Here is a 23,885-nt window from a genome sequence, read left to right on the forward strand (position 1 = left end):
TATTCTTCTCAATTCGGAGGTTACTCTGCATCACGTTCCTGCTGCTCTTTTTGCCCTTTAAGATGTCGGCGCATGTCAGGGCGCTAAGTAAACACCACCGTCGTGCAGCTTAGGAGGAGCTGAAATGTGTCACATTCTGCAGTTTTATCTTCTCTTATCGCTTATCTTTTATCTTATCAACTGCGCACGCTGAACGAGTCTGCTCGAGACAGTGACTGAAACCCTGATTGACTGCATTAATCCATTCACACAGCACTTGTAAACAGTAGCAAATGGCACATGTAAACACAAGCTGAATGTCGTTTTGAGGGAAATTAATACATTCTGGAGGAATGCTTTCTGTCCAAAGAAAACTGATCCCCAGATTATCCTCGCACTTGTGAACTTCTTTGCACAACAGATGCTAGTCTTTGTGTTGTTACGTTCTTAAGAATCTCAAGTTTGACTGATTTCACTCCTTTGAAGTTTCTGTTCTTCGCCTCGAGGAACTCAAGAGCTGTGGCACTGGGTGCAGGGGCAGGGAGCCAATTCTCTACATCTAGAGCCACAGGGTGGAAAAACAACAACAACAAAAGCGTGAAGTACTCCAAGTCAATTTCACATAAACCAACTGTGTCACACAAAGTCAATGTTAGAAGAGGTAGTGGTGTGAAATTGAGAAAAATGGGTTTGTGCACAAAAATAAAAGAGAAAAGAAACGGGCCACTCATGCCTCTGAATCAGCGTCGTTAACGCGGTTGAAGAGTGAGTGAGCAGGGTAATCAATAGTCATCATGCATATGATACAGTGGAGCAGGAAACGTTGGAGTGGACTGACGTTGCCTGGAGTCTGTGGAGAAACGAGTCGCAGCTCGACAAGCGTCTGGACTTCATCTCTGGTTTGACGTCATGAGGAATCCGTCTTCCGCGTCATATTGCTGCTGTAAACAGTGGTGCATAATGGGCAGCAGCTCCGTGTTCCTGTAATGTGTGCCGACCCTCAGGACTGTAGTGCTGGTGAGTATTTCTTTTCCACTCAGTCCCTCATCCCTCCACACGAGCGAATCCCACCAACTCTTGTCGTGTCTCCTCTTTCCTCCATCCCGAGCCCCCCCCTCCATTGCTATGACTCATCGTCTGTATTAGCGGATAAAGTGGTATTAGAAAGCCAGGCACCAAAGGGCACGATCTCCTCATTCATCATGCATACTGTTAAACCAGTGCATCTTTACTCATTTGATCCAGCTAATTAAACCTTATTGAAAAGCCTATTGTGCCTCTAACAGTGAACAATTATCTTGCTCTGCAGTACAGGAACAGTATTCACTGCTGATGAACACTCAACAATTAAGCCCAAATACCCATGAGGTTGCACTTAATTTCCGGTGCGAATGCATTTTGATTGGTTTCAATATTGTTTTTGTTTCAGCAGATAAAATCTTAATGTACCTGAGACCCACTGGAGCACATGCACTAAAATAAGGTTGAGTGGGATTTATTTGGAAGATGGAGGCTGAAACACTGAACTTACCTGAAAACCTAAAGCTAGAAATACATTTTCTAAAGTGCAGAAATGAATAATTGAATAGAGTAAAATTCAACACATCCATTTCCTGTTTCATGGTAAATATGGGTGAATCTTTATTTACCTTTTTCCTCACTTCCTGTCAGTGTAGACCCCCCCCACCCCCCACACTTCACGACCTCCCGATCCTCACTCGGGGCGAGTGCCGTCGTCAGCAGCGCTGAAATATTTATCAGTCTCTTCCACTTTTCTCTGCTGTCATGGGAGACGAGAAAGACAGCCGGACCTGCCTCACTTAGTGAACCATTCAGAAAAAAACTGCAAACTGACTGAAGATCTGAGAGGAAAAAAGCAGAGCCAGTGTAGTGATTAAGAAGAGCCCGACCAGGCCAGGAATCACTGGGGATTTGAAGGAGGACGGAAAGTAGAATTACAGTCTGCCTGGTGAAGGCTGGAACAGAACATCAAGAATCGCTTCCAGTGTTGGATCACGAAGCATGAAGAAAGAGGAAATTCAGATTTTTCTTTGGCAGGAGGCAAAGGAGGAAGCTTCGTCCCAACATGGCACCCTAATGACGCAACAAACAAAAGCTCGGCGCAGGACAATTGAGAAACTGATTGTTAAATTACAACTTCCCTTCTTTCGGTCTCTTAACAATAGTTTTGGTAATATCCTAAAAACACCTGTTTCAAATCAGGAGGGAAGCTAAGTGGACCAATGAAGCGGGGTGATAATTACACACAAAAATGTTGCTCAAGCTCACAAAGAGAAATAAAACTGTCACGCAGCGTTTCACATGTTGGTAATTTATCCACAGTCAGCGAAAGGTCAGGACGAAAATGGTGTCTCTCAGCTGACACGCTGTGGAGTGGGAGAAATGGCCATCCTCGCTAAGAGCTTACACCTAAAGTGCTGATTGTGGAGCTCATCGGGCAGTTTCGAGGCCATCCAGAGCTACATTATTGATGACACTAATGGGGCCAAAGCACATCAGTGTTTGGGGGGGTGGGGGGTCTTTACGGGTTGAACTGGCACATTTTAAGAGCGTCACCCCCCCCACAGTACACAGACACATCTCACTTTACCAGTACACGTTCTTCCTGCCAGAACATGAACAATCTGATTGCTGAGGCGATCATTGCTCAATTGGGGGCAATTAGAGGAAGGATTATATTTTATTAAAGAAGACACTCACTTGATTCTTGATGGCCTTTTCCTTTCTGTTTTTTAGCTCTCACATGAAAGTGCTGACACAAATTAGACACCACACCCCCACACCCACGCACACACACTCCTGTCCAGTGCCAGTTGAACACTCGGTGCATATGGTCGCATTTAGACATGTTTACACACAAGGACTGGAAAGGGGCTCATGCATGCAAGTTGAAATTAGCAGGGAAGCCTGCGCGCTGTGGGATAATTTAAATGAATGAGCTGAGCTTTCCCGGCTTAGCTTGACTGCAAGGAAAACAAAGGCTTCAAGCTCACAAATTCAAATAATTGTTTACCTCTGAGGTCTGGTATTTGTCCGGGTCTGGGTCGTTCGCTCAGTGTCACTCTCTTCTATTGCTTCTGCCTCTGGACAGTAATAAAAGCAAGGGGTGATGACGGATGGAGAAGTCTGTCTATCCGAGAGGGAAACTGAACTCACTCACATCCCTGACTGCCCCGCTTCCTCTGACCCTTCCCCTTCCAGTCGTATGTCAGCACTTCCCCAACACTTTGATGTCTAAATCATGTTCTCTGGACTCGGACCGGACTCGCCAGACCACCCTCAAAGCCTGGTTCAAACAAACGGAGTGCAAATCAAGCAGCTGCTGCTTGCTGTACTGCCTACCTGTCCCTAAATCATTACCTCCGTCTGCTCCTCACTGTCTGCCTGTTCAGTGCGACAGCCTTCATCTTCGGCTTCTTAGCCGTGCTGCTGTTTACAAGGTGTTTAGAGCTTCAGTCTGTGCCAGTGTTTACTTGCCAGAGCTGCTTAACAGTGCAAAGCAAGTGCTGGGACATTGCTGAAGGGCTTTTCACACTGACACTGTTCTGTTGCTCAATACGACACCCACTAAGCAGTTCTCATGAAACACACACACACACAGACATATGCATATGCAGATAAGAGTTGTGCAAAAGTCCCACACATCCATGTGGCTCTATTTACAGTCACACCCAGTCCCTATGATTTATCCGGCTAGAAGACAAAGAGTATGTAACCACTGTGGAGAGTTTAAACCAGTTTTAACTTGCTGCATGCTCCATTTTGTGAAATCAAGAGCAAAACAGGCGGCTTCTGGTCTTAATCTACAGTTTACAAAGCTGTTAGGACACGCATTCTTGTCCCATAATCTCATGTTGTGAAGTGTTTGTGTCGGATGGATGGATGCTAAACTTCCTGCCGCGGTCAGCCAGACCCTGTAATGTTTTCGCACATTGTGTCATTTCTGTCTGAACTGCAGCTCTTGCAAGGTGACCGCTCTCATGTTAAGCACGTCACAAAAAAAAAGTGAAATGGGATTTGGAGAGCAGTGAAGTGCAGCGAATGTGAGCTGCAGATTTTTTTTTTCAGCCGCTGATTCGACCACTAAAACACACTCACAGAATCTCCCCCATCTCTCTCACTGGATGCATAATTTAGCAGGCATCCAATTATATCTGAAAATAATTCTTTATGAACATGCAATATTAATAGATTACTTTGTGCCCCCCAGGAGCTCTCAGTGTAAGAATAAGCTAATTTGAAGTCATCACTTCCTCAGTGATGAACTGAAGGCCCCTGAATGTTTCTGGAAAGCAAATCTGAAACGTTTGAAGTAATTGAAAACCAGCAGTCAATTAGTCAGCACAGCTTTTAGCTCATTCTGTTGCACGCTGCTCTGCACAGCTCAGCTGTGGTCTGCTTTCTCTTTTGGTCAAAACCCTTTGGAAAAAAAATAAAAATCAATACTCTGCAACTGACAACTGACTGAATACACTGACTGATTCAAGTCAGTTTCTGAACAACATTCGTGCAGCTGACACAAACCAGAACTAAAACACACTTTTTAGCCACGCCAGTACGGTGAAGCTATGATACTGTAATATCTCAATATCTCTTTGGTCATTGGTTGCAATAAAACCTTGTCCCTTCATGATCTCCAGATGATGAAGTAGGTAACTTTGGTGACTTCTCATGAGGGGTAATCGTACATTTGTAACAAAGCACCTGCAAATGACATTTCTGTCAGCTAGTTAGAAAATGTTAGCATGTTAAGTACAGCCTCATGGAGCTGCTAACATGGCTGTAGATCACAACAGGGATGACATTGTGTATGGGAGATCAGTGTCTATATGATGACGGTTAAAGGAACGCATGGTCACGAGGTTCTTGCTTAAAGAACTTAAAATAAACTGTACTCCATATTATTTGAAATAAAGAACTAAAAAATATATAAAGAATTAATTAAAAGTTATATGTATATTATAGATTTTATTTTTCTATTTTATGATGATTTATGATGGCCTAATGAAAACTGACCACAAATTTTATGGAAGCATCTGAGAAATGCTCCTCTTTGGCTGAAACTCTCTAAAGCCTTTAAACACACCCGAGTGATTACTTGATCACTTTTAAACGCAGGTTTTCCAATCATCCCTGCATCAGTGTAAGCATGTTAATGCACCTGCACTTCGCTCTGTGTGTATAACTGAGATTAAAGCAGTTTACTCGGCGCAGCACAAACACGTTGGGATCGATATCGTAATGAGCACAGCAGGCTTTCCACTCCCTCCCCAACAAGAGCACCTTTCTCGTCCCGGAGCACAAATCACTAAGAGCCCAGTGGATCAATGTGTCCTCCCTTCTAATGAATGTGCAGTAAACATGATTAATGTCATTAGACTCACTGTTTACTCTCCTGTTTATCTCCTCGTATTTCCTGCTCTCTCCATCTGCTAACCTCCTTTACTCTTTGCCTTCTCTCATGTCGTCTCTCCCACTTTTCTGTCTCGTCCCTTTCTACCTGTCCTCTCACCTGCAGGTGAGACCTTCTCAGAGAACTACAGTCACACAGAGCGATGCAGGCCCTGCACTCAATGCACCGGCCTGATGCGGATGGAGACGCCCTGCACCGACTCCAACGACGCCATCTGCGTCTGCAACTACAACTATTTCTTCGACGCGATAACGGGCCAGTGCGTTCCGTGTACGGTGTGCCCGGCAGGTCAGGGCGTGTTTGCGCACTGCGAACACAGTCATGACACGGCGTGTGAGGAGTGTGTGGACGATACCTACTCCGAGCGGGAAAGCTCCCTCGACCCCTGCCTGCCCTGCACCATCTGTGACGAGGAAACTGAGATACAGCTGGCTGTGTGCACGCCAACCAGTGACTCTATCTGCCATAGTAAGTCTGCCACATGCTCAGGTCACTTTCACACCTTTAGTTCAGGTAACTCTGTCCAGACCAGAGAAGAACAACAGAGTCTGATAGAACCACGTGGTATGAAAGCACCATTAAAAAGAGTCCAATATCAATATCAGACCAAATACTGAAAGCTGGTTGCTGTGTTAGAGCCTTCATATATGTCTCAGTCACAGTCAGGGGTCACCAGTGGTCAGCTTTTCAAATGGCAGGAACTTGAAAGATGTAGCATTAAAAGGTCAAAGACTACTGCAGTGCCAACACAGCAACAATGAATAATCTGCTCTCCCACAAAGCAGAAAGCAGCATGCAGGGAAAGAGTCGCACTCGTTGTATCCAAGAGTGGAGGCAGCTTGTAACCAAAGAAGCTGTAAATTCTCTCAGCCCAGACGAGGCATGAAATCGGTCTCATCAGGGGGCTACAAGGTTCAAATCTGGGAGGTAAAATGTTGTTGGTGGCATTGCTCTCAGTTTCCTTGATTATAACTCGCTATTGTTCTTTAAATCAACATGAGATAAGTGAGGACTGCACGGTAAGGCTTGATGTCTTCAGTTCTCACAAAAACAACCTTTTCCCAACAGCGGACACTAATTTCACGAGAAGTGTGCGGTTATTGTCTGCTCTTGAGAAATGCTCTTTTCCTTCCACGTGTTATTTTATAAAGCAAACTTTGACCAAAGAGGCACTTATGTTGTGGTATGATTAAATGCTTCTAAGAAAGTGCTTAAGTGCAGGAGCACTTGTTAATGCAGGGCCTTTTATCGATCTCCTGTGTGCATTATAATTTTTAAATGAACAGCTTAATGATGGCGTTTGATATAAATGTTGGGGTTTAGACTTGAGCTGCTATATTTCTTGTTGGGCGGCTGACTTGGATGGGAATTCACAGCCTCAGATGCTGGTAGGTAGTTGGATCTATGCAGTTAATGAACCTCAAAATTTGTCGACACCCTGTTGTGGTACAGCGGATGTGGTAGCACCACATGGAGGGCGTAAATTCCTCTTTTAATAGAGTATAATAACACTGACAGGTAGTGGAGAAATGAACTGGAGCAAGATAAAAGCAGGAAAGGTAGATGAGGTGGAAGGACGGCTAATAACATAGACGATGAGATGACTTACCACCTTTCCTTCCACGAATACAAAATACCATCACCATTTGTCCAGCACTTTAGTTTGTGACCAGACGAACAACATTCCCATCAGCCTCAGCTGGACTTTGAGGCTTGTGCCAATTAGCACGTTAGCATCAACTTCATCATTGATCAACTAATATGGTGAACATGGTAATCATTTTAAATATCAACATTTTAACATTGTCACGTCAGCATGCTAATCTTAGCATTTAGCTCACAGCACTTCTGTATCTCTTTAAAGACTGCTGGCGTGACTGTAGACTTTTAACCTTGTTTACAATTTTACACCATCGAGTACAGTGCAAAGGCAATGCAAAAATTTGTTGTCTTTCTTCTCACTCACATGTTTACCTCGCCAGACAATGTCAACATCTGTGCCAGCTCAAGCTAAGATCAAAGTTCTGCCTTGCTGATTTTTGTTTATCATACGGAATAGAAGCAAGGCCATAAGAAAATAAATAAATAAACGAAATTTTCCAAATCATACAACAAGTCTGAGGTTGGAAGCTCTGAAGAAGACTGCAGTCCTGGCAGTGTGCATACTGAATACTGAAATATGCTGAGATACCAGGAATGACTGTTTTCCAGATTCCACATGTGAGGACAAATCACACAGTGTTCCTCAGCATGGAGGAAGCCATGTCCACTTTGAAAGACCCATGAGGCTTCAACGTGACAGAACTGACAGCCAACAATACAAACTGCACCCTATGCCCCCCCAAATACCCAGAATATCTCCAGACTGTCCTCTAGACATATCTGATGTACAGTAGGCCACAATACAGCCTTTTGCTGCCCATTCAGCGCCCACCCATGCAGCTGGTCTCACCTTTGACCCGTCCTGTACTGAGCAACAATCGTGTTGCAGCAGCGACGGTGGCGACTGGACATGGCATGATAAGTGACCTTGAGGGATGTCCGTTTGAAAGGAGAGCCCTGTCATATAGGACCAGTGGGCCTGTGGGTAATGGCTGCAGTCACATGTGGTGGTGATGATGTTTCCAGGCCCTCCACGGTGGTCTGCAACGACTCTGCATTCAAATATGTTTTCTGCAGAAAGCAGGAAGATGCCTCGATGGAATTCGCATCCTTTTTTGTGTTGTTTACATGAGGGAAATATTTTTAAATTCCTTTTCTGCTGTCTGTCTCCCTCTTAAAGAAATATGACTGGGGGTACTTTCAAATCCCTAAGTCTGTGGTTCATATCCAGCTGTCACCAAGCGTCAATTACATGATACAATGACAGAGATAGAAAGACAGAGAGAAGGAAATAGAGATGAAAATAGACCGAGAGAGCTGCAGCATGTGTGCTGTGCTGGTATTCTATGCTAAGGGGTCGATACGTGCCCTGGGATTTCTTGTGCTCGTGCTCAGGTTTCGCTGAATGACCTCTATGAACAGCCACACTAGACTGCAGCACACACACACACACACACACACACACACTCAACAGCTTAGTCACACACAAACACTCTTAGTCCAAAATTGATACGGCTGATGGCAAGCTAGCACGGCACATGCACCCTCTTCCCCCTGCCAAGTGCGCTTCTACATTTTTCATTAAACTCAGGACACTGCACGTGTGCGCACTTCTTCGATCTGAAAATAAAAAACACCTCCTTTATTGAAGGCCTCTGTCCGCTCGGGCTCGGCACAGCTTCTCCTGAACGCACTGTTCAATCTCCATTTGAGAAGATTTGCATTGAACGAGACGTGCTGAGCGTCTGTTCGAATGTTTGTCCTCGAGAAGAGAGGGAAAGATTAAAAAAACAGATAAAGACGGATTTCTTTTCTCTTTTATTACCCCACTCATCACTCACTCCTCCCCCCTCTTTCCTCTTTTGCTCTCTCTATCTCTTCCCACAGTGGCCCTTGAGTGGCTGGGCTAGCGAAGTGGTGGAAGGTGGCCAGTGTGCATTCAGTGCCTTCACCGCTGCAGTATAATTACTCCTGCTAATCAGAGCGCTATACAGCAGCTTCTCTGTTCATCTGCACCCCTCCTCACTCTCTCCTAACACTTTGCCTCTCTGTCTGCCCTCCCCTCCGCTCTCCCTATTAACCCCCCCCTCAACTGAAGACAGAGCACACACTTGAATAATTTGTAGTACGTGTGTGTTTGATGGATGTGTCCACGCCAGGCGAGAAACACACAGGAAGATTGAGATAGAGACTGAGCTGAGACAGAGGGGAGAGTGTTTGGCGGCTGATAAAGAGGTCATTGTACATGTGCTGCGCCTGATAGTTGCTCATCTCCACCCTGAACTGGCAGCAGCCAAGACATCAACCTCCACACAAGACCCTGGGGTTAACTTCACCATAAAGTCCTCAATGGCTCATAAAAATTAAATCTTTTTTTCTCCCCCCCTTTTTTTGTCCACACCCCGCTAATAAACACATCTCCCTGCACACACAGCACAAAGCTCATAAAATCCTGGGCTAGTTTTATTTTGTTTCACGAGTGTTTTAAACCCTCCGAAGCCAAAATGTAATTGTTAAGACTCCACCGCTGCCTCAGAGGTATGCGGCCTCTGGAGTCCCAGGTTTATCCTTTGGTCAACAGTCAGGCGTGTTTTCTGCATCAGCCCAGAGAAACAGGGGAAGTTACAATGTAGATGTAGTATACTGTACTGAGGCTGTAGCTGCTCTCTGTGTTGAGTCAGTGCTATGTGAAGCAGACTCCCAGGAGAGCTGTCATTTTGGCTTTGAATAAGAAAGGCAATTTACAGCGAGTCCCGAGGTGCGACTGGTGCATGTATGTGCACGGAGCGAACATTCATTGTACTAAAGAAAGGCACTCACAGAAGTACAGGATGAAAGGATCGGAACTTATTCGACAAACTGCATATAAGGCGCACTTTCACTCACTTTCACACCTTCCATTCACAATTTATTCCGTTTGCGAGCTCGTGTTGCATTGCTAATACCATTAGAGGGCCTTGCATTAGCTGGATGATGTATAGGGGAGCTGAGGAAACCTGACTACATCCCAGGAAAGGTCAAGAAATGCTTGTAATACAAACGCCCACGTTCTACTCCTCTGAACGCCGCCTCCAAATCAATAGCATTGCTTTAAATAGACCTCTGCATTATTTCTGTGTTTCTAAGTATGGCACACACATGTGCTGTATTTTTCTGTGTGAGATATTTTCTACTATTCCAGTAAACCAATCCCCCCCACGGGAGGCAGGAATGCCCCGTCATCACCACGCAGACAGACAGACCAACATTGAATCTTAGCGACCAACAGAAGTTTTTCTAATACGTCCACATGAGTTGCCCATCAAGGTCCCATTGGGCTATTAGAGTGAGCAACTGTGTGTAAATTATGCAACAGATCAATGTGGAGAAACCTGACTATCCGCCATGTCAGTGAAAAGAGAACATATGTGTAAACAGCCTTTGGCTGTGATGGTCCACTGAATGTCGTTTCATCTACACTGTCATCTGACCACATCAATGGTAAACTAATCAGCTAATCAGTTTTTCCTCCCAAAATTCTTCATGTTAAATATTGATAGTACACTAATTCTCTGTGTATCTTAGTTGTTGAATGTACAAAAATTAGGCGACGTCGTTTTTGGTAGTGGTTTATAGTTTATTTGTCCAGGTTTTGAGATATCTGTCTTCCAGATTTATTGGTCAGATCAGCAGAGTGGAGGTGAATGAAAATTATGGTGCTAAAAGCAATAAAGATGATATTAAAAACAACATATTCTTGCAAAGACATTTTCCCCAGTATTCTGTATAATCCACAGAACATGGGGTCAGTGGTTTTCATACAGGGTATTTCTTTGGCTTGAAGTCGATCCAGTGAAAACTGTGACAGACAACGAGGTCTGTGGATTATCCAGAGTAACCAGCAAAAGACACACTGCTTTTCAAACATTAAAATGTGTTTTTTTTTCCAATGCTGTGAACAGCACAAATGAAATTTTGTTTACCCGAATAAATGTACTGCACTGGCACCGAATAGTGAAAGCTGAAACAAGTTACAGTACGTGGCAACCAGTTAGCAGTCTGATTCACGGTAACTACATTGAAACGGAACAATTGTGAAGTAGGACAACCCTTCAAGTATTTGGGATAGACACCCCCAGTCTTTGGCCTTGAAGGAAGCCTCAGGGGTCTCCACAGGGTTAATCCTGTGAGCGCCAGTATGAAGCTAAAGAGGAGCAGCCTGAAGTTCTGCTGGGAATTATAGGCTCAGATCTGAACCAGTCTGCACATTCTCCATCCCCAACCAGGCTGCTGAGCTCAGAGGAATTTTGGTTTTGGCTGGACAGGCCCTCTCCTTGGCCTGATGTACTGTACCCTGACGGAGGGTATAATATGCATGACAACTCTTTTAGCTTTTCGGCCATCTGACAGAATCACTGCAGTGTTACTTGCAGTGTCTTTCCAAAGAGAAGCATAATATGACAGGGCTGTATTGAGAGATTTGATGGATAAACTGTGTTGTCAGGAATGGTGCTGCTGCAACACGGGGAATTACACTGAATCATTAATGGAGCCGACAAAGGAAGAGGAAATAGGACAATTTATGAAAATGACTCTTCTCTCCAGGCCTTGCTATGATAGAAACCAGACCCATCCAGTAGCACAGGGCCTTCCTGCCTCTCTGGCCACAGCAAAGACCATACTCAAAACGATGACCCCCCCTAAAGCCCCGGACTCTGTTCAACACAGACCCAGTGGCCTTAAAGTCATGCAATGTGAAGAGATCACATAGATGGAAACGGGTTGAGAAGAGACCTGCCATGGAGAGCCCAGGACTGGTGTGGGGTGGGCTTGCGACAGATATTTGCCCCCCTCGTCGAGGAACATTCCTTCTCTTATTGCACATAGAAACTCAGCCAGAACCCATCTGTCTACCAGAAACAGCTGCTGCATGTGTGTACTGTATCAGACATCTGGTTGGGGTCTTGGTGTCTACACCCCAGAAAACAAGCTTTTAAAGATGTGAAAGTGTCCTGTCATGATAAGTTTTCTTTCCAGCCATGCTAGTGATATTGCTCCGGTGGATGGCAGCGTTGGTGTGTTGGTCTACTTTAATCCAGACTGAAATATCTTAACAATGACGAAATAGGCTGACATTTGGAGCATATATTCATGGTGTCCTAGGTTAGGCTTCCTGATGGTCAATGTCTTTTTTCCTAAGCAAAAACCTGCAAAACTAATGACTATACTCAAAGTGTCAGGTGCACTCTGTGTTTAGACCTAATCAGCAAATGTTAGCATGGCAGCACACAAACCTAAAATGGTGAATGTGAAAAACATTACACCTTCTTAACGGCCATATTGTACTTTGAATTCCACAATATTTATTTGATTTGACTTTAGTTACAGATTAATTAATACAAAATGTAATTTACAAATACATTGAGATAAGACTTTGACAGTAAATTCACAAGCTTCACAGCAGGATAAAGTGTTGGGATTTTATCATTTAAATGTATATTATGAAATGGGACTTTCTTAATAGTTTTTTAGCATTTTACACTGTGGTATTGCTACTTTTACTGAATAAAAACACTGAGTACTTCTTCCATGACTGTAAGCAGAAGAACGTTGTGAGCATGTTAGTATACTGATTATCTCAAAACACCACTGAACTCAGATACAGCCTTAGACCGTGTGGGTGTGAGCTCTTATTTTCGTTTCTTTCTCAGTTGTAGCTAGCTGAGTGCTTCTTTTCTCATAGACGCTCCTTTCTCCTCAATATTTCCTCCCATACAGATCCTCTCCTCCCAACATATCTCGCTCCCACCTCCGATATGGGTCTGTCACCACCTTCCTTCACCAATTACTTCCTCCCTGAGGGGTCCGACAGCCCGTTGCCAGGAGGAGAGACGACCACGTCCAGCGCCGGCTCCCCTCGCTTCCTCGGCCACGGGCTCAACGAAAACCTCATCCCCATCTACTGCTCCATCCTGGCTGCTGTGGTGGTGGGCCTGGTGGCTTACATTGTTTTTAAGAGGTCAGTTGGAAGAGCAGAATGAGATGAAAAGCTATTTTGTGGTTAAAGACATTAGCACAATTGGGTTTTTCACCTCAGTAACAATATTATCTAGGACATAGAGGGAGAACAGTGATGGAGATGATGGCCTGGTGGGTGGTGTTGGACAAAGTGACAGATGTTGCCCCAGGCTAAAACATGGCTGTAAGGCGGCTGGTGAAATATTCAGGCTTGGCCCTAGTTAAAGAGGTTTCAACCCAGTTCTAGCTAGAGACACAACTTTTAATGCAGTACAGAGGTCACACAAACACAAACACATTAGCAAGGATACACAACCACACATGCAAGCACTCATACCAGATACAAGCTTGGGATAAAACACATTTGAAGCAAGTAAACAAGCTCATTAGCAGCATTGATTGTTTCAAAAGTACCAAACAGGGGAAATTCAAGTGCCAGATTTATCAGCACAAACACACACACACAGCTGGCTAGTTCTCCTCATGTACTTAGTCTGCAAATTATGTGAATTCCTTCAACACCCTGTATTGTAAGTAAACACTAAAGTGTTGACTGTACAGGCATTGATTTATGAATGTTTCATCTTCTGAAGAAAAACATTTTCATTCTTTTGCTTTATAAGCATCGTGTTATTGTTTTGAACTCCATTTTTGCAGCACATATGCAACCTACAATGATAATGGTTCACTACTGAGATTTCTGAAACACTGGGTGCATGACTTCAGATACTAATGCAGCCAGCCAGCTAATTAAGCTAAGGTTAGCTATGCGAGGTCATCAGAAACTATGTTCCAAGCTCATTCGTAATGAATCTCGTAAAAGGGACTTACATGCTCTTCATAACTGCTAACCTGATATCATGACAATTCTCTGAGATTAGGACACATCTCCCAGGCTAACAGTCAGCATCCTCACCACGTAAAGTACATGGAAAAACCTGATTGTTCTTGTATAGCCATGTAGAGCTAGTATGATAAGGAGCTACAGTAATTCATGACAGTCATTATGTTCTCTTACAAGGCTGCTGGATTTCCAAATGGGATATTTTCACTTTTAAAACCAAGAGAAAAACTTTCAGTCATCAAGTCATGAACAGGGCTTTAATGTAAACTGTAACCCAACAAACTAACCAACTGGTTAACTGCTGCCTTGGAAGCACTTGGTTACCGTTTCTTTAAGCTAGTCAGCTTGCTAATGATATGATGAGAATACGCCATGTGAGCATCCAACATACCGCAGGTTTTTGTAATAAAAACAGATGTACTGATCAGATAACTCCCCGTTTCAACCTCATAAATCAGATTGTTGTTGCAACTCTACTTCCTCTGACAACAATCATGTAAAGCGCTGTTGCCAGTTATTACTTTATCTCATAACTGCTGTGATTTCCAAATATATAAAACTCAGACAGGACCACGGATCGTTATCCTCCTTTGACATGCCACTTCTCCACAGGTGGAATAGCTGCAAGCAGAACAAACAGGCCGCTAATAACCGTGCGGCTACTAACAACCAGATGGTGACGCCGGAGGGTGAGAAGCTGCACAGCGACAGTGGCATCTCGGTGGACAGTCAGAGTCTGCAGGAGCAGCAGCAGCAGCAGCAGCAGCAGCAGCAGCAGGCCCAGGCTGAAGTCCAGGCTCAGCCCTCACACTCACATACACAGGAACAAATAGGTAGGCCTAAAACTCACAAGATATTTTTGTGATGAACAGAACTTTGTGAATATTTTCATGGTGGACGCAGGTTATTAATTTGGACTGAGTGACAATCCAGTATATTGTAATTGTAGTGTGTCAGGTTTTCATGATCATATTGTGTTGCTTTGAGAGTTTTGATTCTGATTACTTAACGCATTACAATTCAACATCTGCATCCAACTGCTGTTTGAGTATTTATATGGCATTTTTGCATACATTTGCCATAATATCGTATAAAGTCTTGTTTTTTATTTGATACATCAGTACAGTCCATTGCAAGAGTCTACTTTTAAGATGAGGTGTTAACTAAATTATATAAAAAACATCCCTCGTAATATAATACACTCCAGTACAACTGCCCCTTGAACCATGACTCTGTAATAAACACGCAACTGAATTTACACAAGTCACCAGAAACTGAACATTATGCGTTTTTTGATGTTTTTTGACATGACTCTTATGCAGTACTGCATTTGATTGTGCATGAATGGATTTCAATCACATCACTAAGTTCTAGTATCAGTTAACCAAGCCCCAGTTTAGATCTAACATATGTTACATATAAACACATTCGATCACTGGCCCTATCCCATCAAATTTATTTTCATCACAGAAATTCTAATGTAACATAAGGCACGCATCCATGAATCCTGAATATATTTCTGATTCACACTTTGGTATTCTAGCTGCCAAAGAGACTCACTGTGGATTATGTCGAGATACTCTGAGGTCTTGTGAACATGTGTGGGGGTTTTACAGCATTGTGCGAGCCTTTTCCTCAGAGCAAAGACTCATTTCTGGGGCTTGAGATCAAAAACAATATATCAACTGGGAGCAGGATGAACACCTCGCTGCAAAGAGCAGATAGGTGCAGAGAGGCCAAATCATATGTGCATTCAGGAATGTAGAGAGTACGAGCACGAGCCCCTGCAGTGGTACGATTGTGAGGTGTGTATTGAACATGTGGCAGATTTTGCATGAATTCGTTATTGTTTTGGCTGCATGCCTCCTGCTGACAAATGCTGAGGATTTCCATCAAATTTCAACAAAGTTCAGAATTGTAATGTAAACAGAAAATACGCAACTGCACGTGTTTGATGTATATTTGCCTCCACCCCTCTGTATTTGTCGCTCTATGGCTCACAAAGTATTTTCGGCGTTCGTGTGCAGGACAGACTTTGGCACGCAGACTAGCAAGCCAGGCAAAATCTAAAAGGCTTTGTGAGATTAGCTCAGTAGATCATGTCAGGCATGGACAGATATAAACAACATTATGCACTTTACTGATCTATTATAAAGCAATTTACCATTAGATTAATTCACTTCTTTCAGTGCAGTGCACTGAGAGTGAGAGACAGTAGCTTTTTTTTTTATCTGTTACTGCTACATGAAGACGACTGAAGCAAACAAAACAGCATGTAGATGCACAATCCCCCAATATGTCATAATTATTCACAAATTTGTTTCTACAGCATAAGTACAAGGCCTTTTATATATATTTTATTTATGTTATGTTATTTCAACAAATTCCATTAAAACAGAACTGACAAGGTGTCTCAGTCCCAACACCACTGGTCTAACCCTAACCCTACTGCTGGCTTTGTTAGAGACTATTTTCAATGTTAGGTTAATCTACATTCAATGCTCTAATGAGTATTTATGGCGGGCAGGGTGTGTGTATAAGATCCAAAAGAAATGTTTTTAATGGTGGTTTTTGGACAACAAACAAAGACGACAATACTGGTTAGCCATACCAATTTGTTGTTGTGGTCTCTTCGTGGGATTTGTTGGCAGCAAACAAACAGAATGAGTCACCAGCATCATCTTTTAAACTTCAGTAACTTCACCAAAACATGGAAAAAAGCTGCTGTCTCAGTCCAATTAACTTTAAATCTTTTAGTAATCAACGTGTGATTATGGGATTTCATTCACTGCTAACATTGGCAATGTTGCATCGTGGGGAATCTGCACAGGGTTGCTACAAAATGAGAACAACCTTTAAACAGCTTGGAGAATAAAGGCGAAGTGCTGCAGGAATGAGATGTGACCTCTGTGGAGCAGAGAGAACAGTGCAGTAGCACTTACATTAAAGAGATGAAGCCTGCATTATCACTCGATCCATACTTATAAACCTGAGAAGCTTTTTACCTGCAAAAGAAGTCTGAACTTCAGTCATGATCTTGTTATTCAGTCAGTCATTCATGCTTCTCTTCCCGACTTTCTCTCCAAGGATCTGATATGTTTCCTTCTTATTCTGAATTGCAGTAAAGCCTAAAAATGCTTGTACAGGAATAATAATATGCTAAGAAGCCCAGCAGCTGATGAATCCTCCCTTGAAGAATCCCCACCACTGGGTGTTTTCTGGGGTACACATTACATTCTAATGAGGCTTGGGAAGAGCTTATATTGTTTTTGTGTTTTGTTTGAGTCCCTCTTTTCCATTCTTTCACTCAACAAATGCAAAGCCTGCTGCACGTTGAAGAAAAGAAGGAATTTCTTTTAGAGGAACAGCTTTTCTTTTTGGATTGGTTCATTGAGTAGATGACCGTCCCTTTAACCCTGATGCCTCTATTACTGATTGGCTCATTAGCAGGTGTTATGAGACTGGATCCAGGCCTGGTCTCACTGCCTTTCAAAATCTGATCCAGCATCAATGTTTAGCACCTGCTAATTGGCATTAGCACAGTGGTTGGACATGGAAGCCATTAAAAAGGCAGCAAATGCTCTCATGCTGGGGGTCGCTGGTTCCTCCAACCAACTGGGTCTGTTAAAATACGCGAGAGGGTGAGAATATGCGCAATAAATCCACGATAATCGCAGGGAGTTTCCTGTTTCCAACGAACCATATTTTACTGGCAGCTAAAATAATGGGAACACCTTCAGTCAAAACAAGTCAAATAAGCCTTTAAAAAGAGAACTAGAGCAATGAAAATGTCCCGTGTTTTGAATGACAACATTCAGAGAGGATATTCTCTCACAGGCGAGGAGTGAGAGCTCCTACGTGGTGGGTGCTCAGCCTCATTTCAGTCTGCTCATCTCCGTTAAGAAGAAGAGTCTAAATGGCCAGTACCCCTTCCAGCTCCCCACAAGCTCTTTTGCTGTCTGTTTCCTGCTCTGGATTGTGCATATTGAAGGTGTTTAAAATTTAAACAAAACTCTAAGCCCTTGCTCACATCACCCATCTGTGTATCTCTGTCCTTTGTTTGACCTCACGGTCCACACAAAGTGGATTCAAGTGGAGTCAAGGCAAAATTCGGGCCAAACGCCCTTCCCTCCGGAAAAAAAACAAAACAATTGAAAATCACACAGCAACAGGTATACAGCCCTGAATATGAGCAACACACATTGATATTCATCAGAGTAAAGTAGACTTGTAAAAAGGAAGTGTCCTTCACATTGTGCAAGCACACTTTATTGGTGAAAAACGAGCAAATTTTAGCCTCATAACAATATAACTTACAGTTTACTTTTACTGAATGTCTGTGATTCTGTATGAGAGCCTGAGGGACCTGCAGAAGCTCAGCAGCACATGCTTCAGTGTGTAACATTATCCATTAATGCAAATGAGTCACGCAGTGCCGATATTCTTCTAAGTGTGGAAGTATTCCCACCATTGTTGGATGACAACATTACTTACAGGAATTATCATTTTCCATATGAGGTGAAACGGGGGGCTGAAGACTTCAGTGTTGCACAATCCTGATTGGTGCACAGAAGTACATGAGATCGCAGTCTGAGCTCCTCCCACTTCAAATCAATGAGATGATTGCAGAGAAAACTTTGAACTTTGGAAGAAAGAAAATACTTTGTCCATTTAGGGTCTAGTCAGTCTTTGAAGAAGCCAGTTGAGAAAATAAGTTTTTCAGGCCCTTTAAGAGTCATAATTTGAACAAGGAATTTGTGGTTTAAATGGAAAAGTAAAGTTGTGCACCACATGAACCACTGCCTTCAGAGAGAGATAATTATATAATAACTGCCAATGAGAAAAACAAGTAGTATATTTTTCAAATTAGTAAAACAATCACAAAGTCTCTGAAGGTTTCCCTTATGATTACCATGAAGCCAAATGAAATCCCAATCAGCAAATTTAAAAGCTTTATCGTGACTTGGGGCCCAATCAGGCTTTCCTGAATGTGCTGATTAAAAAAGAAAGAAGAAGAAGTCGGTAATACAAAGCTTTGCTGTGATTGGGAGGTCACATTTCAGAACAGATTGAACTGGTTGAAAGGCAGCTTGTACTGATTCATGGAATGAGGTTAGACGCTGAGAAACATCGGACAGCCATGCGGCCGTTATTATCAACGCTGCCTCCACGATGAGGTGCGATGCCAGTTGAGACCGAGGTGGAAGCGTAAGTGCAAGCCACTGTGTGTACGCCTGCATTACAGACAGCTTTGCACTGGCCAGCATCAGTGTCTCTCTGCTCTTTGTCACCGATGATGCCTGCAGAGTGTCTGTTTAAACAGGAAACGAGAGAGAGAGGAGCGCTACAGACCGATAGAGTCGCTGTGCGTAGAAACAGTGAGCAGAGGGGCGAGGCAGAGCAATCCAAATGCATTTTGTAACAGTAAAATAAGTGGAAGAAGATGTTTTTTTTCTTTGGAATTCAAAGTGAATGAAAACAAAGGGAGGGTATGACGTTATAAGAGGACAAAAGAATCCTCCTCTTCTAAAGCTTTTATAAATGCACCCTTGTGCCAGAAAGTGTAGTGCAAGAGGGTTTATTTTAAAGACAGGAATACACCCACCGGATTCGGGGGTCCTCTCAGAAACGCCTCTGCATTCCTGAGGCGTCTCCATGGCTTCCCTCAATTGACAGCAGGTTAAGAGGTTTGTGGGAAAAGAGAGCATTTGTCTGCCATCCTCATCCGACTAATGACTCCAGTTTAACAGGTTGGGACGAGTGAGCGACACCACAGGGCCCCCTGCAGGGAACAGTGTTATTGTCGGGGGGTTTCCATGCAAAATGACTTACGGTATATGGGCATTTTGTTGGAATGGAAATATTAATCTTTGTGTTCAGAGAATTTAATGAAAAACATCCATAAATGAGAAACTAATCAAGGTGCACCTTGATCAAAAGACTTTCCTCTTACTGAAGAGGATCTGCTCAGTGGGAAACAAGAATACTGTGTTGGTACGAGTGAAAGTATGCATGACTGTGTGAATAAGAATAAGGTTCATATTAAAAAAAAAAAAAAAAAAAAAGTGAACCTCCCCAGTTTCCCCTCCCTTTCCCGGAGTCTGACATATTTCTTTTCACTTTTCACAGTGGTGAGGGTGGATGGTGGCCCTCAGCCTGACACGCCTCCCCCCAAAGTCTGAGGAAGAGGAGGAAGCGTCAGAGCTGAAGACAGGGAGAAGAGAGTGGGGACCTGAATGAAAAGGAAAGCGGGGTGGGGCCACAGGGGGATGTTAAACTGGACTCTGATTCATATGTGATGTGGCCACAGAGCAAAGACTTTTCTTGTGGACCTCTCGGCACCTTTCAGACCACAGTTTTTGACTCTTCACCCCTGCATATAGAGTCCAACTCTGTCAGCGTGCCTGGACACCACCTCTACGGCAATATCAACCGCTATCTGTACCAATGTCACTGCAGATACATAATTATAGATATATGCCAGTGCGTCTCGTATTAACCGACTATTCCAGTATGTAATATTGACATGATTCTCACTAACTGCCGACTTACTATCCTCTGCCCCCTTTCTGAGCTTTCCATTTTCTCCTCCAGTTCCACAATCACTAGCCATGAACGGTACATGCCTGAAAGTTAAACAGGTTCTCCATTATCTCCCCTTTCTTTTCCCCCTGCATCAAATAGACCTTTCTCCTCTCACAACTTCCTCTGTGGCATCCCACTCTCAGATAATCCTCTGTCTCTCTCCGTAGGATTCACTCTATTAGACCCCCGCAGTCAGCAGCGATACAGAAAGCAGCAGGGGAGCTGTGAGTCACTCCCAACTTCCGTCTGAAGTTTCTTGTTCTCTAATCATTTAACCACAGACGCATTTCATGGCATGTTGTCTTGTGAAATGTTTGCGTCATTGTTTGAGGTTGGCTGCACCGGCTGATGCAAGTGACTCATATTTGGGAAAAAAAAGGTCAATAGCTGAGGAGCCCGCTCGCTAATCCTGCACTCTGCGGTCTCTATCCCATCGCTCACATAGACCCCTTCACAGTCCCCTCAAGGATTGTGTTTCAGTAAATTCATGCTTATGATGTAACGTATCCCGAATGTTTGTCTGCTGCTCGTGGTGCGTTACTTTCATTTTGTGGCTTGAGTTACACGGCTGATTCAGCAGGGTTGAACATGTGAGAAGCATCTCTGGTGCTCTGCTGACTCACTGCGATGAAGCGAAGCCATCTCGTGAGCAAAGAAGGAGCCGTGACGTCACCGGTGACCCAGTATACAGAGCTCCTCACATATCAGAATTTCAGTACTGAAAAGTGTGTGAAAAGGAATCCCATTTGTCATTCTTTACACTTACTGGATGGAAAATTGGGACACCCCTCAGAGGCAGTTTTCAGCTTATCCTCATCTCCCTGACACCAACACATACTCACTCTTACAGTCTTGCTCGCAGCTCTGTCCCTGTGATAGAGGCTGATAAACAGGCTTGAGGCGCTAATGCATTGGCGGCGGCGCTCACGTCAACACAGGGGCCCATTAGAGAGACGTCCTGACAGGCAGGTAGTAATTACCTCAGGGTTTCAGCTTCATTTAGCCTCTGCTCCGCTCGGCTAAGCCACTTCTCATCGGGATTAATGCAGCGGACAACAGATGGGCTACGCTGCTCTCTTTGAAGCCGCAACGTGACATCTCAGACCCCTCATCCAAGTCCGAGGCCACTGACATTTACTATATCGCCATGGTGATATAAAAGCACTTAGCAGCAAGGATGAGTGGCACCTTTTAGATCACCGGACCACTTTTATGTCGGCCCCCTGCTGGTGTAAGTGTAAAGGCAGCATATATCCTGTAGAAGCCGAACTTGACTGCACTTCTTTAGTATTCATTCCTACAGGGGCAAAAAAGAAAGTCTAAAAGTATAAAAGTGATCTTTAGAGGATTTCTGTGAACAATCTGTAGATGTATGATAGATTAGGTAGATAGACAGGAACGCATCTAAAGCTGTTATGTTGAAAATAGAAATATGTGGAAAGATGAGTTTGTTGTTAGCAACATGATTCAGTCACTCATGGTTTCAAAGAAATAGTAGACAGCAGCTGGTTAGCTTAGCTTAGTTTAGCATAAAGAAACAGGGGGGGAACATCTAGCTGGCCAAAAGTACCAAAATCCACCCACCAGCACCTTTGAAGCTCACTAATTCAAACATCTCATTTGTTTAATAGAAAACACTGAAGTGTTAAACAGGACGCGTTGGGTTTTTACAGGTCACAGTATAACCTTTGTGAAAGTGACGTCACTCTCCTCGTGTAACTCTCGCAGAGATGGCAAATTAAGAATATGATCAGTTTAAATGAGAAACTTGTTTGGTAGAGTTTAGTGAGCAACAGACGGAAAGGAAATGTCAGGCAGACAGAGAAGGTGAGTCATTACACCCAGTGTGATGCTGCGTCGATTTCTCCCACAGTCACCAACATCTCAAGACAATTAAACTTTCTGCTCTCTTCACGCGTGATTCATCCTGCAGGCAGCAGGATGAATGGAAACAAATCAAATGCTGCTGTATTTTTTGCTCACAGCTTTTCAGTTGATGTGGGCATGCGATGTGGACATGTGACCACACACACACACACACACACACACACACTCACACAGCGAGAGTGTATGATTCACTCCTCGACTGAGAGAGCTGGCATGATTCATCCTGATCCTCGCTGTGGCAGTGACATTAAAGCAGACGCTGCTACAGTACGAGTGACCATGCTGATTTAAAGAAAAGCAGAAAGCTCCACTCCGTCTCCCCCAGACGCCCAATCAGACTCTCTCTCTCTCTCTGGTGGCTTGTGAGAGAGAGGAACACACACACACACACACACACACACAATGTAAGAATGTACAACTCGAATCTAAACAGAAATATGCAAGACACATTCAAGGATCCGGTTTAAATTTGCCCTCCTTCTGTTGTTGTAACTTGTTTTTGTCTTTACAGTTTCCTGTTGGTTTTTCTTATGAATAGCATTACACTTTTGGAATCAGTATTTTTTCTAACTGATATGTTCTTTTGTAGCACTTATTAGACGTAATATGAATGCACTCAAAGAGTGTACCACAGTTCAAGTGCCTGTGTACAGTGTCAGGTGTCTTTAAGTTCAAGCATTTGACTTTATACATTTTTTTCCACTTACTATGTTTTTTTCTTTTAAATGTGCATTTCTTTGATATTTTGAGAGCTAATGAAGGTTTTTAGTAAACAGAAGTCAGAACTGTAGATGAACCTCGGAGACGCAAACAAACTGTATAAAACTGGCACCAATATAGAGACTTACAGTACAAATAGGTTGCCAGTGAACACATACTGTATGTTAATGTTATATAAATACTGGCATCTAATATGGTCATGTAGCATTACAGGAACATATACATACGTCACCCAGGACTTCTGCTCTAAAACTCACATGTGCTACTAGTGAAGAGAAATCAGCTCTACTGTGCAGGGTTTTTCACGTACAGTTAACTTTCATACTGTACCTCCATTTCAGAGGCGACGGGACGTGTACTTTGCCGTAACATGAAATCTATGGGTCTGTGATGTCATCACAGACTTTATAGATCAGCTGAATGTCACCTGTACTTACCTACTAATGTAAATGCATTGTGTAAATGTGAATTTCTTAGAGCTGATACATGATATAAAAATACACCATGAAAAATGTTAAAAAAAAAGGGATAAAAATGTGTGCAGATGAATTGAGCATCTATAATACAATAAACAGAGATGTCATCGCATCATTTGTCCAGTTTGTCTTTGTGAAGTTAAGGGTTACTATTCTCTTATTTGATTCCTAAAAAAAAGAAACTCTGCTTTTTTTTTTTTTTTTTTTTGTTTCAAGCCATCATAAGAGAGTTAGACGAGCCTCAGTGAGTTTGCACTCTGGTAGAAAAACATTTTGAAGTATTCATTTTTTATTATTATCTGTAATGTTGACTGTATAGAACTGATGGGGAAAATGTCCACGATATGTAACACGGACTTGA

General features: G+C 43.2%; 1 protein-coding gene across 1 annotated transcript in view; it reads left to right on the plus strand.

The window, feature by feature from the left end:
• ngfra (nerve growth factor receptor a (TNFR superfamily, member 16)) overlaps positions 1 to 23,636 on the plus strand; it is a 28,217-nt gene extending 4,581 nt beyond the window's left edge. Inside the window, exons 3-6 of the mRNA XM_046416344.1 lie at positions 5,519 to 5,881; positions 12,773 to 13,013; positions 14,469 to 14,689; positions 19,986 to 23,636. Of these exons, the coding sequence (XP_046272300.1) occupies positions 5,519 to 5,881; positions 12,773 to 13,013; positions 14,469 to 14,689; positions 19,986 to 20,038 (878 nt within the window). The 3' untranslated portion in view covers positions 20,039 to 23,636. The remainder of the gene's footprint in view (positions 1 to 5,518; positions 5,882 to 12,772; positions 13,014 to 14,468; positions 14,690 to 19,985) is intronic.
• Positions 23,637 to 23,885: the final 249 nt, after the last annotated feature.

This window comes from Scatophagus argus, chromosome 16 (genome assembly GCF_020382885.2).
Source record: "Scatophagus argus isolate fScaArg1 chromosome 16, fScaArg1.pri, whole genome shotgun sequence".
Lineage (NCBI taxonomy): Eukaryota > Metazoa > Chordata > Actinopteri > Scatophagidae > Scatophagus > Scatophagus argus.